This window comes from Typopeltis vanoorti, chromosome 18, assembly GCF_054136105.1.
Source record: "Typopeltis vanoorti isolate ZY-2024b chromosome 18, IOZ_Tvanoo_1.0, whole genome shotgun sequence".
Classification (NCBI taxonomy): domain Eukaryota; kingdom Metazoa; phylum Arthropoda; class Arachnida; order Uropygi; family Thelyphonidae; genus Typopeltis; species Typopeltis vanoorti.
Genome location: NC_143566.1, coordinates 111182801 through 111199586, shown reverse-complemented (window position 1 = coordinate 111199586; position 16786 = coordinate 111182801). Strand labels below are relative to the sequence as shown.

Here is a 16786-nt window from a genome sequence, read left to right as displayed (position 1 = left end):
TATCCTGCTCAAGACTAAATAGTGATCACTTCCAATTTCAAATCCTCTGTACACTCTGGTGTCCTGCACCAGAGAGAAAACATCACTATCAACAATAACATAGTCAATGAGACTTTTCTTATTCCTAGCCTCTTCTCTCCATGTGAATTTGTGCCCATTTTTATGTTGGAACATGGTGTTAGTAATAACCAGTCCATGTCCTGAGCAGAAATCCAACAGATATTTGCCATTATTATTAGCTTTGCTCTTTTCTCCAAATTTTCCCAAAATATTTTTTGTATGTCTCACAATCATTTCCTACTCTGCTATTTAGATCCCCAACAAGGACCAACTTTTCCTTTTTCATTGTGTCAGTTGCTTTTTCTAAAGCCTCAAACAATTCCTCCACTTCTACCTTAGTAGAACCTTCTGTGGGACCATAGGCACAAATAAGTCTCATTGTCCAGTTCCCCATTCTCATATTTGCCCACATTACTCTACTTGAGACTGACTGCCATTCAAGAAGATTAGCCTCGTATTTTGTGTTGAATACTATGGCTACTCCTTTTCCTCGATTGTCATTGCCTGCACATTAATTCTTCCTGATTTAATCTATATAAATTATAATATTTTACTAAAAAGAGATAGAATTTAATCAATTCTCTCTCTTTTTAGTAAAAATAATAGTTAGATCCAGCGTCCTTAATACAGATGAAACTTCCTAATCAATTTTTTTGAACATTCCTTTAGAATGTAAATAGCAATTTCTTCTTTTATTCACTAATGCTTATTGACAGTCTTAACTCTTCCACTTTAAAATAATTCACAGTTCTACAATTCCCTTTTTGGAACCTACTATAAATCTTCCAATTAGTGTTTCCTCCAATATTCCCTTTAAAACGCCTATAGCAATATTTCACTTTTATTTATCAATACTTATTCCACTTTAAACTTCATAGTTCCACGATTCCTTTTTCGGAATATACTATTAAATTTTCCTCCGACTGTCACATAAAAAAAGTTTTCTCTCACATTTAACTGAACAAGATGATTCAAAGGTTAGATAAATGCTTATAGTCCTTAAGTATCATTACAAACAATAACTTTAAACAAATCACCATCATGATTCTGTCTCTAGTAAAACAATAGAAAGATCTTACTTTGAATCAGTTGTTTAGTTCTCTCTGAATGATTCTAGAAATCACCTTCTTCTATTACTTTCCAATCTTGGCAATGCGTACGGGTACCTACTCCGGGATTTGTGGGATTTCCCCTTACTATTTGCAAACATCAGGAATTTGGTGGCATGAAAATCTGGTATCTGCTTTCTTCTAAAAACAACTCTAATTAGTTGTCTCACACTTCTGGCATCTACTGGCTGGAATGCAAGGTTGTTTTTTCATGAAACTGGATCCAAAACAGAAATGATGCACTTATTCTGCCTCTCCTTTTTGCATGGCCTACTGCCTGAAGATGATCAGCAAAAGTCCTTTGCGACTCTAGCCTTTTGCCCTTCATTGCCGAAACTTACATCATAGTAACCTCCGTAACTCTACGTCTCTGCATCTCATTCAACTCCATGACCTCGTAACTTCTCGCTGACCAAAGAACTGAACCCCTGTCTCGCCGTAGCAACCCCTTTTTTTTTTATCTGGCTCCAGTGACCTAGGGTTCTCTTACGTATTAATCCCTTGGGTATTTCGATGTTCTGCACCTGCCACCTTTTTTTGGTCGTTGCATTAAGGCGGGAAACCCCCGTACATATTTGACCTTCATGATTGTAATCGCCCTAGGTCGTAAGTTAATAAGACCATCCGTCTGGAAATATCTTTGTCTGGAACTTGTGACACAAATTAATCCACATTTAACTTTCTTTGTTCTTTTACAAAAACTTTTGGTGGTTACATTATTCAGTAATTCACAAAATATTATTTCCATATTATTAAACTATACAAATTCTTCTAGTTAAACACAAATATATTGAGTGGAATTTTGTTTACCAGTATAATCGGTATATAAGGTATTTTTGTATAAAAATCCTTATATATTTTGCTGTATCAATCCACCTATATCATGGCCTTCCTTCCTCTGGGTCTTCTTCCTGCCCACCTTGCAAAGAACACTTGCTTTGTTAATCTTTCCTCTCCCTTTCTGTTTAAGTGACCATACCACCTGAAATTAGCTCTGCTAACACATTCCTGCATGCTAACAATGTCAAGTTCTTTCCTAATATCTTCACATTCTTAATGTGATACTACCACTGATGCCATCTGTTCACTTCACTAATCTTTCTTAGAACTCTCCAGTGTTTTTTTCCCAACCCAGCTCTCAGATCCATAAGTTAAAATTGATTTAAAAAAAATAATAAAAAATTTGTTTTCAGCTAATTTAGTGTTGTATTTTGACTAATTTCTTTCTTATTCCATATAAATTTATTCAGCTGACTTCCTACTATACCAGCTTTACTAATTCTGTTGTCTATATCCATATTTAATTCATCATCTTTCCTTTCCACTGTTCTACCAAAAAACACAATGATAAACGTAAATCCCCTAGAACCTTGTTCCAAAAAGAATTCACAGGAAGAAAATAAAAAAAAAAAAGGACTTGACACTATACATCACTTAAATAATCTAAACCATGTCATTGCCTACACTGATGGATCATCTGATGAAGCACTCAACCAAGGAGGTTCAGGGGTTTTTCTAACTCTACCTTGAAGCAAGGAAGTGCAAATCAAAACTACAACTGGCAAAATGGCTTCAAACTTCACTTGCGAATTAACAGCCATACAAACAACTCTCAAGTTCTATCCTTCTAATCCAGTAATAACCATCTACACTGACTCTAAATCTGCACTTGAAGCATTCTTCTTCTTCCTCTGCAGCTTGTCACGTTTAAGTGGGGTCGCTGTTAATGGTGAGTCTCCTCCACATCCTCCCGTCTTTTGCTGTCATCACATTCAAGTTCTTCATCCTCAAGTCCTCTTCTACTAGCTTCCTTAATCTCTTCTCTGGCCACCTATGTTTCCTCCTTCCTTGCACATCCATCTGCATGACCTTTCTTCCCACACATTCATCCTCCCTCCTCATCACATGACCAAACCATCTCAACCTTACCTCCTGTACCTTCGCTCCTAAGTTCGTAACTTTCACTGTTCTCCTCACACAGTAAATTTCTCAGACGATCCTTTCTGGTCACACTACACATCCACCTAAGCACTCTCATCTCTGCTACCTCCATCCTGCTGATGTTATTTTTTCTCATGGCCACAGTTTCCATAGCATACGTCATAGCTGGCCTCACTACTGTCCTACAGATTTTGCCTTTCAGATTGATTGGCACCCTCTTATCATGTAGCACTCCAGCCATCTCTCTCTCTCCAGTTCCTCCAACCCTCTTGTATCCTACAACCCACTTCCTTCTCAGCCCCTCCATCTTCTTCCACTGTTGAACCTAAGTATCTGAAGTCCCTCACCTTGAACAACTAACAATGCTAAATTTGAAAAATAAGAACTGTATACTGCAATGGATACCAGCCCATGTAAATACTGAAGGCAATGAAAGAACAGACAGTCTAGCCAAAGAAGCAAGATGTTTACCTCAAAAATCACACCACTATCACTAACTGATTTTAACTCTGTCACCAAAATAAGATAGGTAAAACAAACTCAAGAAGAAGAATGAAATCAGTGAAATTAATGAAAGAGAAATAACCACAATCGCACCAGACTAAGGATGGAACATTTTAAAGGCATGAAAATTCAGCCAGACAGTAGTAGGAGCTATGAAACATGCAAGAACTGTCCAGGAGTTGAACTAACACCTGCCTATATCTATTCTTGTCCAACTATTGCTGCTGCTCTACAGAAAATTGACAATAAACCGAGAGAAAAGCTCTACTCCAAAGTTCAACAGATAGCCAAAGCAGTTCTACAGTTCCAGTCATGTTGAAAGTTTATCTTTCACTTGGTTAGACTATAATAAATTTAATTTAATCCTTTATCCAAGTGTGAGCAAACAAAGTTTGCGCCTGAAAGTATCTTCAGGACTGGGGTAAGGTGGTACAACACCGGGCAACTCGTTGCAATGGTGGAGCAAGCTAATATCACTCCTATCTCAGTATCTCCCATAATGCAAAACACATCTCCTTGCAGATATGTATAATATTATGCATTAAGGGAAGGTTAGCTTGCTCCACCTTTGCAACGAGTTTCCCAGTGTTGTACCACCTTACCCCAGTCCTGAAGATACTTTCAGGCGCAAACTTTGTTTGCTCACACTTGGATAAAGGATGAAACTAAATTTATTATATTCTAACCAAGTGAAAAATAAACTTTCAACAGCTTTCTCTAAATCCAGAGTAATTTAATAAAAAGGTGGCACACCGTTTGGCAACTCCTATAGGTAGAGATGACGTTGCTAATGCTTCTGCCTGTTATCTCCACTTGGGCCTGGCTCCCACTGAAGAGACCTCAATAAAGGTCAAAACTAGTCTGGGTATTGGCCCTTCCCTTAATGCATAACATTATACATATCCGCAAGGAGATGTGTTTTGCATTATGGGAGATACCGAGATAGGAGTGATGTTAGCTTGCTCCACCTTTGCAACAAGTTGCCTGGTGTTGTACCACCTTAACCCAGTCCTGAAGATACTTTCAGGCGCTAACTTTGTTTGCTCACACTTGGATAAAGGATTAAACTAAATTTATTATACTCTAACCAAGTGAAAAATAAACTTTCAACATCTTTCTCTAAATCCAGAGTAAATTATTAAAAAAAATAAAAAAAAAGGGTGGCACACCAACTGGCAATTCCTATAGGTAGAGATGACCTGCTAATGCTTCTGCCCGATATCTCCATCTCCACTTGGGTCTGGCTCCCACTGAAGAGACCTCAATAAAGGTCGAAACTAGTCTGGGCAGTGGCCCTTCCCTTCATGCATAACATTAGACATATCTGCAAGGAGATGTGTTTTGCATTATAGGAGATACTGAGATAGGAGAGTTGGTAGCTTGCTCCACCTTTGCAACGAGTTGTCCTGGTGTTGTACCACCTTACCCCAGTCCTGAAGATACTTTCAGGAGCAAACTTTGTTTGCTCACACTTGGATAAAGGATTAAACTAAATTTATTATACAAATCCTTGTTATATTCCCAAGGTTTCTCAACTATTTGTCTTCATATGAAAATTCGATCCTGATAACCTCTATTTTGCATGAATCCAGCTTATTCTTCACCAAGTTTCCTTTCTACAATTTTTCTTAGCTGCTTTTCAAGTATACTTGCATAAATCTTACCAGGAACATTCCGTTTTATTACCCATTTTACAGATGGTACTAAGAGAAGTCTATTCCAATCATCCATAATTCGACCTTCTGACCAGACTCTCTAAATTATGTAGTGAATCCATTGCAAACTTTTATACCTCCATATTTGAGCATTTCTGGTTGAATTTCATCTACTCCAGCTGTCTTTCCACATTTCAGCTTTTTGATGACTTTTTCTACTTCAAATATGTATTCTTGACTGAATTCCATTTTGGAGTTTTCTACCACCACCATGCTGGAAATGCTTATTTAATTTAGACATCTAGAATATCTTTATCTTCAGTTTTCATGTCACCTTTATCATGTCTGATTCCTAATGATTAAAAAAAAAGACAATTCGGGGTTAATACTTCATTTCTCCAGTACAAACCATACCACAGAATGGGACAAAAGCTCCATGCCTTACTTAGAGGAAGACTTCCGCTCCCGTATCATAAAAGAAGCCATAACATTTATCTGTTCTAAACACAGCCTAAATAGAAACAAGGATTAATTCCACCTATATTTGGAAGACTCTCATAAGATCTTTAAGCATGTCAGAGTTAAATCTTATTATTATTACAGGCAACTCCAAGGAATCCATAGACTCATCGAGGGAGGCCCTAACATCATGTCAAGAACAACTATTCGAGTATTCAAGAACAACTATTCACACAGTATCTATCATACTTCGCCTTGAACTCATTTACAGTCATAGACCCACAACAGACTCTGGCAGCTTATTCCAGTCATTCACCACTCTCCAAGTAAAAAACCTAGCTCTAACACCCTTGCTAACCACACTCTTGCCCAGCTTCCATGTATAGCCCCTAGTCCTCTCACCACCAGTCCTATTCTCAAAAAATATTCTGAATTAATCTTATAGAAACCCTTCAGTAATTTGAATCTCAATCATATCACCCTTTTTCCACCTATCAACCAATTTCTGCAACCCACAAATCTTCAAACCTGTTCTCATAAGGTTCATTCCATAGACCTACTATCATCTTGGTCACTCGTCTCTGGATCCTCTCCACATCTTGCTGCTAATTACAGTTATTGTTATGCAGAATGTTCCTGCATAACAATAGTTGACATCATACACGCTCCATGTATGTGATGTACACGTTTTTCTGTTTTTGTAAAAAATACAATTGTATTTGGTTCTTTCCTTCATGAACAGTTTTAGTGTTTAAGTTGTTCTGTATCTATTATTTTTTTACCCTGAAGAAGCCAAATAGCTAAGTTGGCAAAACTTGTCGGTATTTCTTACTTAGTTTCAAATAAATTTGACCTATATAAACCCAATTGAAGTCTATCTTTTCCATGTCTGATTCTCTTTACAGTACTTTTTCCTCCGTTTCTAAGCTTTTTCAATAACATAGAATATTTTGCCACCTTCTTGATATTTATTTTCTGTGTTCTTACTAAAAGTCTTACCATGATTTTTGTTTAGCTAGTTTTACACAGTGCTTTGCTTTCTGAATGAGATATAGAGTATATAATTAATTGGGAAATTTTGAAGGAGATGGAAGAGATGAGAGATCTGAGAGTGATGTGGACAGAGACTTGAAATTTAGAGGTCACATCATTAATATTTGAAAACAACGCAATAGATTATGACAATGATGAGGAAGACTTTTAAACATGCAGAAGAAGATTATGTTCCAACCTTGATCAGACTACATATAGATTACAGTGCATAGATCTGGTCTACTGGTTTTCAAGGAAATGAGGAAACATTAAAAAAGATTCACTAAGTCAGTGTCAATCTATAAAATATGGAAATGTAGGGCCTCATGAATAAAAGGAAAGGGGATATGATTGAGTATGTATAAGTTAGTGATAGATTGTTAGCAGATTAATGTGAAGGAGATTTTTCATCGAGTAGAGGAAGACAAAAATATTACAAGAGATCATCCCTGAAATCAGTATATGGAGAGTGTTAGCAAAGGACTGAGGAGCAGGTTCTTTGCATGACAGTGGGTGGTCAGTGGAATGCATTGCCTGAGAATATGGTGAGTGCTCATGAAAAAAAAAAAATCATAATGGTTTGATAATATTTTTGCATGAGAGTATGGATCTCCTGCGATGAGTCTTAACCTCTTTGAGTCTGATGTTAATATTAAGTTGCAAGCATTTATTCATTTGAGTATGATGCACAATGGAATGCATAACTAGAAAAGAAGGCCAGGTAGTTGTTTATTCATATTTCAAAATTATTATTATTTATTATTATTATTTTTTTTTTTTGTTGGAAATATTTCCATGGAAATTGAATGGTTTTCATCAAATTACTTACCAGAGCATCTTGGTTAATGTCACCATCTGGAACAAATATTGTCTGAACCATGAATTTGTGTTTATTCTTTTCATCCTGATCATATTCAACTGGTTGTGGCTGTAGCATTACTGCATAAAAATTGTCAAATATATTACACGGTTAACAAAACAAAGTATATAAAAGATTATTTTTAATTTGTTAATTCTGAGTGTAAACTATATTGAAAAACAAAAATGTTTATACAAAGATTAGTTTATTTCAAGGCATCTAAATATTAACAAACTCATGTCATATGTGACCAGCATAATTACCATCATCAACCCTCCATGAGTCCTCAGAACACATTGTAGAAGCCTTCATACCATAAAACTCATTATCTCTACGCCATCTTCACAAAAACTTTACTCCTACTCCCTTTGCTCATGCACTGGTTGGTGAATGAGCAAAAAATATAAAGAAAGTAAGTATGTTTAATCCAGTACATGGCTACTCAGTTCCAAGTTTATTGATCAAGCAACTCCAATGTCAGGTTCCAAAAGTAAAGTACAGTTTCCTGAGTTAAAAAAAAAAAGAAAAAAAAAAGAGTAATCTCCTTAAGAACTCTGTTATTTATCAGATTATAGATTGAGATCCTACAAAATCCCAAAAGACAAAAGCATATAAAGCATTAAAAAAAAAAAAAGTTGTATCATGACCTAAAGAGATTACCAGAATGTTTAAAACTTATTTGGCAAACCATCCTGGATGTACAGTGTCCCTAAAATTCATAAACCTAAATATCCCTTAATCCAATAGTAGACAGCAGAGACAGCCTAATCTACAAACTGGCTATTTATCCAAATCACTTTCTCACCCTCCCTGATCTATTAAAAATTTTCCACACTTTAAAACATTAATATAAAATAAATCTAACTTTAAGAGATTCTGACATCATCAGAATTGATATCATGGTCAGTTTTGATATTACTTCACTAATGTACATTTGATGGAGACCCTTGATCTCAATTAAGCCACATTTTTCCCTTTAAAAAACTGAATTATTCAGATTTATCATATATTCATGTTATTTCTTATAGAAAGGAAACATATACCACCAGTTGGATGAAACTGCAGTGAGTTCCCCCCCCAGCTAACTTCGATATGGAACATCTTGAAAACCAAGCACTCAATACTGCCACTTATACCAACAGTGTGACTGTGAAATGTTGATGATGTGTTTGCATTTTGGCCTCATGGTCCAAATACAGTGAATACACTTTCAACACATCTTAACAGACAACATCCTAAAATAAACTTCACCATACAATTGTAATAATTGTCTCCCATTTTTAGATACATTAGTGACATGACTTCCTAATGACTCATTATTTTTTTCCATTTACAGGAAATCAACTCATACAAGAAGGTATTTATATGAGCAATCAAACACCACTCTTCCCAACAATATGACATCCTCAAAACACTAAGTCAGGGCTGTTTATTCAAATGACACAGCTCCTGAAAGTGAGCTCAAGAGCCTTTGCAACACTTTAATAACCAATGCCAATAGCCTCTGTAAAATAGACAAAAATGTTGCAGGCACCTCATTTCTCCTGCAGACAACACACAGGATCACAGCAAAACCATTCCCATCCTACATATTAAGTATATATATCAGAAAAAATAGCCAAAGTTTTCTACAAATATGATCTCCATGCCAATTTAAAACCTCTCATTCAGCTACTTTTATCCATTCTCCTACAATCAACTCTTGCACAGCCTGAAGTGTATAAAGTTTCTCATGCCCGCAGTTCAGGCTATTTTGGACAGACTGGTAGATAAGTTAACACCCACCTCGAAAAACAAAAAAAAAATCACATCTACAATCATCTGTATGTCAAGTCGGGATTGGCAGACTATGATTTGGATACTTCTCACAGGATTAGATGGAGGAAACATCAATACTACATAGAAGTCTTTGTAAGTCTGAGAGCATTCTTATAATCATTTTTATTATTATTACATGACACCTCCAAGAGCTCATCAAGGAAGGGCACCTATTCTACAGCTCTCTGTCTCCACCACTCAATCCAACTACAACTAACTGCAACTACACCACCACCACTAGTATCTCCACAGACTATCACAAACATCCAGCACCATGGCAGGATTCAAAAACCTGCAGCCCTCTTCCAATCCCAACAAGTATGATTGTGCAATTATTTGCCAAAGATCTGGCAGACTTATTTTGAGACGATAGCCTCACGATTATCTGGCCCATGGAGGGTGCTACGTAATTATCATCAAGACCCCCCATGGAATCAAAGACTCATCAAGGAAGTCCTTTTGTCATACTGCATCTTAAAATTGCTCAAATTCTCTGCAGACACCACACTCTCAGACAAAGCATTCCAATCATTCATAACTCTGCATGCAAAAAACCTGCTTCTCACTCTCCTGCTCACACACTCCTTATACAGCTTCCAGGGATGTCCTCTGGTTCTCCCCTGATCTCCCACCATTTGCCATAAAACTTCTCCAACATTGATCCTATAACAACTCCTTACTAACTTGTAGGTCTCTATCATATCAACCCCCCCCCTTTCATCATATCCACTAGACTCCGCAAATTGCATCTTCTCCAACCTTTCCTCATATTCGACATTGCAGAGATCAGAAACTACCTTGGTAAGTCATCTCTGGATCCTTTCCAACATCTCATCCTCCTTTTGAAAACCAGGTGACCAAATCTGTGCACAGTAGTCCATGGGTAACCAAAGCCCTATACAATGAAACAAGAATCTTACTTCTACAAGTCAGTGTTCTCCGCATCATTCCCAGAATTCTTTGTGTTGTCCTCACAATTTTGGCAATGTATCCTCTAAATTTCAGATCCTTATACACTATCTCCCCAACATCTCTTATTTCCTCCACCTCCAACAATATATCCCCACTAAGCATAAATTCTACATCCCATCTTTGTTTCCCAAATTTTAAAACCTTACATTCTGCAACATTGAACTCACATCCCCATGCCCTCAATCTATTCAAGTCTTCTTGTAAGGCCACATCTTCTTCTCTACTCTTCATAGTTCATCTCAACTTTGCATCATCTGCAAACAATATCTGCATCCAAATCTTCACCAATATCATTAACATAAAGATTGAACAGCAATGGCCCTAAAACAGACCCCTGAGGCACACCACCAGTGACTTTCCTCTTCTGGGATATTGCTCCCGAATACACAACTTACTGATACTTATCAGATAGCCAGTCTCTGATCCAATGCAATCTAATATCAAACCCACCCGTTCTAGTTTGACTATCAACTTATCATGGGTAATCTATCAAAAGCCTTTGCAAAATCTAAGTATAGTGAATCCCTCTCCTCTGTCCAAGGAAGCCATCACCTTATTGTAATAAGTAGAAACTAAAACATGCCCTCCCTTTAGCAAATCCATGCTGTCCATCAAAGATAATGCCATTGTTGTCAAATCAATTCTGGATCCTAGTTCTCACCAGCTTCTCCAATAACCTAACCACTAGTTTTGTTTTAATTGTGAATGCACTCTTTTCTTTCACTTAGTTCAGTGCTATGTGTTTGTCAGATTTATAACTGTGCTCTGAAGATACTGGGTAGAAAACTAGCAACATATTTAATAAGTTTAATACACGTATTTTTTCCTCTTTTGGTGCTGTTTATACTATGAAGTGCTATTATGAATAATCAAAGACACCTAAGCTTTCCAGATATACTTGTGGCAATGGATTCCACTCAATCACTCTTCTTCAACCAAAAAAGTCTAATCCACACCTCCTTACTAACTACACTCTTACACAACTTCTAACATGACCTCTCGTTCTCACTCCATCATATATTGAATATTTTATTTTGCGAAAATATTATAGAATCCCTTTAGTGTCTTAAGTTTCTATCATGTGCCCTTTTTTCTGCCTATCAATTAAACTTCAATCTATCTGCATAGGGAAAATTTCAGATGACCAAGCTGGTGCTTGGTCACTCATCTCTGAATCCTCTCCAATAGCTCCAAACAATTTCCAAGAAATCCAGGAATAATAACCACCCTATCTTTACTTGTTAGTGTTTTTTTCAAACCCAAATAATCTTTTGCACTATTTTACCAACTTCTGTAATATGCCCTCTGAAATTCAACTCTGTACATACACCATTAGCAACATCAATTTCTGCAATCCAGTACAATCAATGTGATACACAAAATGTAACCCTTAAATTAAAGATGACAAGAAATTATATTCTTGGTTTAATCCTTTATCCAAATGTAAGCAAACAAAGTTAGCATGTGAAGTAACTTCACATTAATTGCCTTAGTATCCCTTAATGCCAAGCACATATATTAGGGAAAGGCCACTACCCAGACTGCTTTTGACCTTTATTGAGGTGTCATCAGTGGGAGCCTGATCCAGAAGTGATACCAAGGTCGAAATAATGCAGAAGTCATATTTCCATATAAAAGTAGTCAAAAGGTGTCACACTTTATTATCTCTAATCGAGAGTATTTTAGTAATAAGGTGCGACACTTGTTTACTACTTATATATAGAAATATGACTTCTGCATTACTTCAATTTTGTTATCACTTCTAGATCTGGCTCCCACTGATGAGACACCTCAATAAAGGTTGAAACTAGTGTGAGTAGTGACCCTTCCCATAATGCATATCCTTACAGACATGTATAATGCTATGCGCTTTGCATTATGGAATACTAAGGCAAGGGATGTGAAGTCATTAGCCATATACAAGTAGTCGAATTGTAAAGTTACTTCATGTGCAAACTTTGGTTACACTTGGATGAAGGATTAAACCAAGAATATAATTTCTTGGCATCTTTAATTTATAGTATAACCAAGTGAAAAAAAAAAACTTTCAATTTCAACAATATGTAACCTTTTCAACCCAAAGTTCATAACCTTATTGTGTACTGTTGTTGTATTGAATTCTTGTTTTTTTATTGTACAATGGTTGTATTTTATTCAATCTTTTCTAACCTAAACCTTTTTCTATCTTAACCTTATTCTACCAATATCCTACCACTATTTATGTTGTGTCGCTTTCTTCCTTATCACAACTATTTTTAACCTTTTATGCTATGTCTCCGTAATACACTCTATCGGGTAGCACGTGGTACCTCTGAGGGACAATGGAATTTCCTCGAGAACGAGGCAGTACCAGAGTATCAGAGTGCCTGAGATTTACCTCTCGTAAAACGCCAAGAAATTTATTTGTTTCGCTGCGCCACTTAGCGCTATTAGATTATTAATATTAACAACCAAGAGGTCATCTCAGGACAGTACTTAATGATACCTATTAACTCTGCAGACGTGGCCAAAATATACCCTTTAAATATCCCGCATAGGTTCGCATTAATATAGAATATGGCCGCCAAGGCCGTAGCTGCCTATCGGGAGCCGTCCGACATCGAGGGCACTCGCACCCTCTGCCACCACGAGAGACGAACACATCCAGTAAAATCCAGGAACAAAAGCCTTGTTACAGGGTCACATGATCCTTATATTTCCCTTATTCTTCTCGGCGATTCTCGCCCCTTTCGATGTCCAGCCAATTCACACGTGCTACTACGTCATGGCGTCCACATTTCTCCCCCGCTATCGCACGTACGCTGACGTCACGTTGTTTACTTGGGGCGAGCTGCTCCCTTGCGTAACCTTTGTACTTGACTCCCCCCCCCCCCCAACTGTTGAATTTGTGCTTACATTTTATAATTCTTTTATACATATTTTATAATGCTCTGCTAATGTTTTACACTTTCAAAATTAAATTAACCACGTTCGTGAATGGCACAAAATATATACTTATTTAACCTTTTCATAACAGAACACACTTGATTTATGTATACATAATACTTTTTCTACACTTAGAGGCAATTTATTGTATTTATCTCATTCTTTTGTTTGGAAAAGCATGTTAGACTGTGATAAGATAGGAATACATAAATTTCCACTATCACAATCTAACACTGTGCAACATTAAACTGATAATCATTATCCTTCGCCCAGAATGCCAACTTACTTAAATTCATCTTGCAGGATCTCTGTCTCTCTCTCTCTCTCTCTCTCTCTATATATATATATATATATATATATGCAGCAATCCCTCAATTAATGCATTCTTTAAAACAGGTACATTAATCGAATATAATAACCTATGGGAAAATGTATAATTCGTTCCTCAGATTTCTTTTTTAACCCTTAGTTTTTTTTTATAAAAGAATTAGGATATGTCTCAGGGCCTAGTTAAAGGAAAACCATGAAGCTAAAAGACAATAAAACATATTCAGAATATAAATTTATTATTCTGCTTCTTAACAAAGAATTGAGCTAACATAGTTTGGCAGGCATTCTGTTTCTTTTTTTCATTCAAGTGACGATATGGTCCTATGGCCTCTTCTGCAAATTTTACTGGTTCTCTTTTCACAAGGTCAGTCTCTAAGCATTGCTGCTTAAAAACTTCGAATGTACGAAAAATATTTTCAAATTGTTTCTGTGAAACCTCTTTGGACTTGTCAGTGATTAAATTTTCTTCATATTCTTCAGGATCTTCCCGCTGTGCATCTAAATTTAGCAGGTCGGAATCGCTCAACTTCTCAGAATGAGATTTAATTAACTTACATTTATTTGAAAAGCCTCTAAAATCATTTGCATAATGTGGAAGAATGTGCTTCCAAATGGCTCGCAGATTGCTAGCAGTAATTTCATTCGACTTTGCGACTTTATAACCAGGCTGAGATTTCTCTGATTTGGCTAGAAAAGTCTTGGAAGGCATTCATTTCCAAAAAAAAAAGGCCGATTTCATCAACATTAAATATGTGTTGATCACAACAGTCCCCTTCTTACGCAATTTTCTTCAAAATCTCTGGATATTTTGTCGAATGTGGAAATTATACTGTCATAAAATCATGCTATCGGTGTCGAGGCTAGCAGGTGAAAAGATGTACTGTCAGAGAGCTCCTGAAAGATTTGTGATTTTTGATGATTTATTAAGTATTTTCTTATATGTAATTGTCTATTTTAGTATATTATTGTAGTTATTGTACTAAAGTGTTTTATAACATAATTTCAGAAAAATTATTCGTTTTTACTACTATTAAAAATGACGCCAAAAACTCGTCGTAACAAGGCAGTGACTAAAGCTAAAGTTGCTACTAAGGAGAGCGTTTGTCCTGAACAAAAACACTACTGCAGTGATGATAATAATTTATCTGAGGATACATTGACATTAGAAATAGCTCAGTTAAAAGAAATTATTAGGAAATCCACCAGGGAATTAGAAAACGTAGAAAAACGTTTGTTTAAACTTCGACAGGATAAGAAAAAAGATGAGAACAAGAACAGCCAGGAAAATACTGAACTCGGTAATCAAAATATTAATAACAACAAGGTAAGTCAGTTAATATCTATGAATTTTAAAATTTGCGCTTGCCGAGGGAGTCACCACTTTTAGTTTCCCGAGAGCGAAAATTAAAAATATGACAAAGGTAACTGAAAACCAAAAAAGAAATGCAAAAGAAATGGTAGTGCTGGTAGATACTAATAATTTAAGTGGTGACAAACATAGTGTGAGAGAAGATATGAAAGGTCTGTTGGAAGAAGCGAGAAAGAAATGTGAGAGAGCAAAAATTGTAGGATTACTACCTAGATATGATAGTACTGAGTTAAGAAGGAGAGTTATGATAGCAAATGATTTCATGCGCAGGCTATGTAGAAGATACGGATGTGAGTTTTTAGACATGTTGGGGTGTGTTTGATGGCGGAAAAGATTTGTATAAGAATGATGGCCTGCACTTGAATTCATTTGGCATCAGAAGCCTGGAAAAATTACTTTAGATTGTTTTAAAAATTGTTTTAGACATGTTGGGGTGTGTTTGATGGCGGAAAAGATTTGTATAAGAATGATGGCCTGCACTTGAATTCATTTGGCATCAGAAGCCTGGAAAAATTACTTATTGGTATCAAGGGAGGAATGGGAAAAATGTGAGTGAAAGTTCAGCTATGGTACAAATGTGATAAAGATATAAATGCCTTTGAACATGGTTATGTATGTAGCGTAGGAGTGGAAAAATATGCTTTGGGTTCGGACCTTTTATGTATGTCTGGGAAGGGAAAAGAGAAAATTCTAGAACAAGACCAAATACATTGCATAACTAATTATAAGAATAGGCTACGTAGTAATTTATTATGTCTATACACACTCATATTTGTAGATTTAGGGACTCAAAAACACACGTGTTGAACAGATTATTTTATTAATTACAAATAAAATAAAACTTGACGTTTCGACCTCTATATCGAGGTCATCATCGGAAGAATACAACTGTATACAGAACCAAGCTACATGCTCATGCTTTCTATACCAGTAAGCTAAATCTACGTAGTTAATAAATCTTTTTTCTAGCCTGACCTCTAGTGATAGAAAAGAAAACCAAAATATATATATATATATATATATTATAAATAGATAAATGCAACTACAATAAACTGTTAGAGTCCTCATGTATTAATATTCTGGATAGTTACAAAATAATTTCTTTCAGTTGCTATTGAATGTTCTAAACACTTCACCAGGTCACCAGGTTGTCTTCTTGTAGTGGGAATTTTTTTCTAATGCTAGTTTAGGATGTTATACAGGTTGTAGATGGGTCCTCCATATTCTTGAAATGGTGAGGCCATCATTTTTGTTGAGATTTGGGTTGTGTTTGAGCATTTCACAAGACTCTTTAAATTTTCTCTCAAACCAGGTTTTGGTGCGGTGTAGGGACTTGGTATTTTTCCAGTCAATTCTATGGTATGTTTGGAGTGCATGGTCAGAAAGGCCTCTTTTACCAAAGTGGAGGTATTTAATGTGTCGTTTGTGTTCGTCTTGTCTGATTGGGATAGTTCGCCCTGTTTCTCCTATGTATGGTATGTTACATGTGCAGTGTATTTTGTATACCCCTGGGTGTGCTAGGTGTGGAAAAGGATCTTTAGAGGAACTGAGTAGGTGTCTTAGCTTATTTGGGGGTTTAAAGGTGGTTTTAATGTTGTATTTGCGAAGTGTTCTGTCTATTTTTTCAGAAATGCCTCTAACACAAAGAATGGCAATAGCATTCTTGAAAACATTTTTGTTCTTACTGGTATCTTTATGGAGGATCTTGTGAATAGTTTTTTTATTGTATCCATTTTTGATAAATGTTTGGTTG

General features: G+C 36.2%; 1 protein-coding gene across 4 annotated transcripts in view; it reads right to left on the bottom strand.

Annotated features, from left to right (window-relative positions):
• Window positions 1-16786, bottom strand: part of LOC150097073 (vesicle-associated membrane protein-associated protein A-like) — a 215386-nt gene that overhangs the window by 131384 nt on the left and 67216 nt on the right. For all 4 annotated transcript variants that reach the window (XM_090408602.1, XM_090408603.1, XM_090408604.1 and 1 more), the window contains exon 3: window positions 7590-7699. In XM_090408602.1, coding sequence (XP_090264728.1) covers window positions 7590-7699 — 110 coding nt within the window. The remainder of the gene's footprint in view (window positions 1-7589; window positions 7700-16786) is intronic.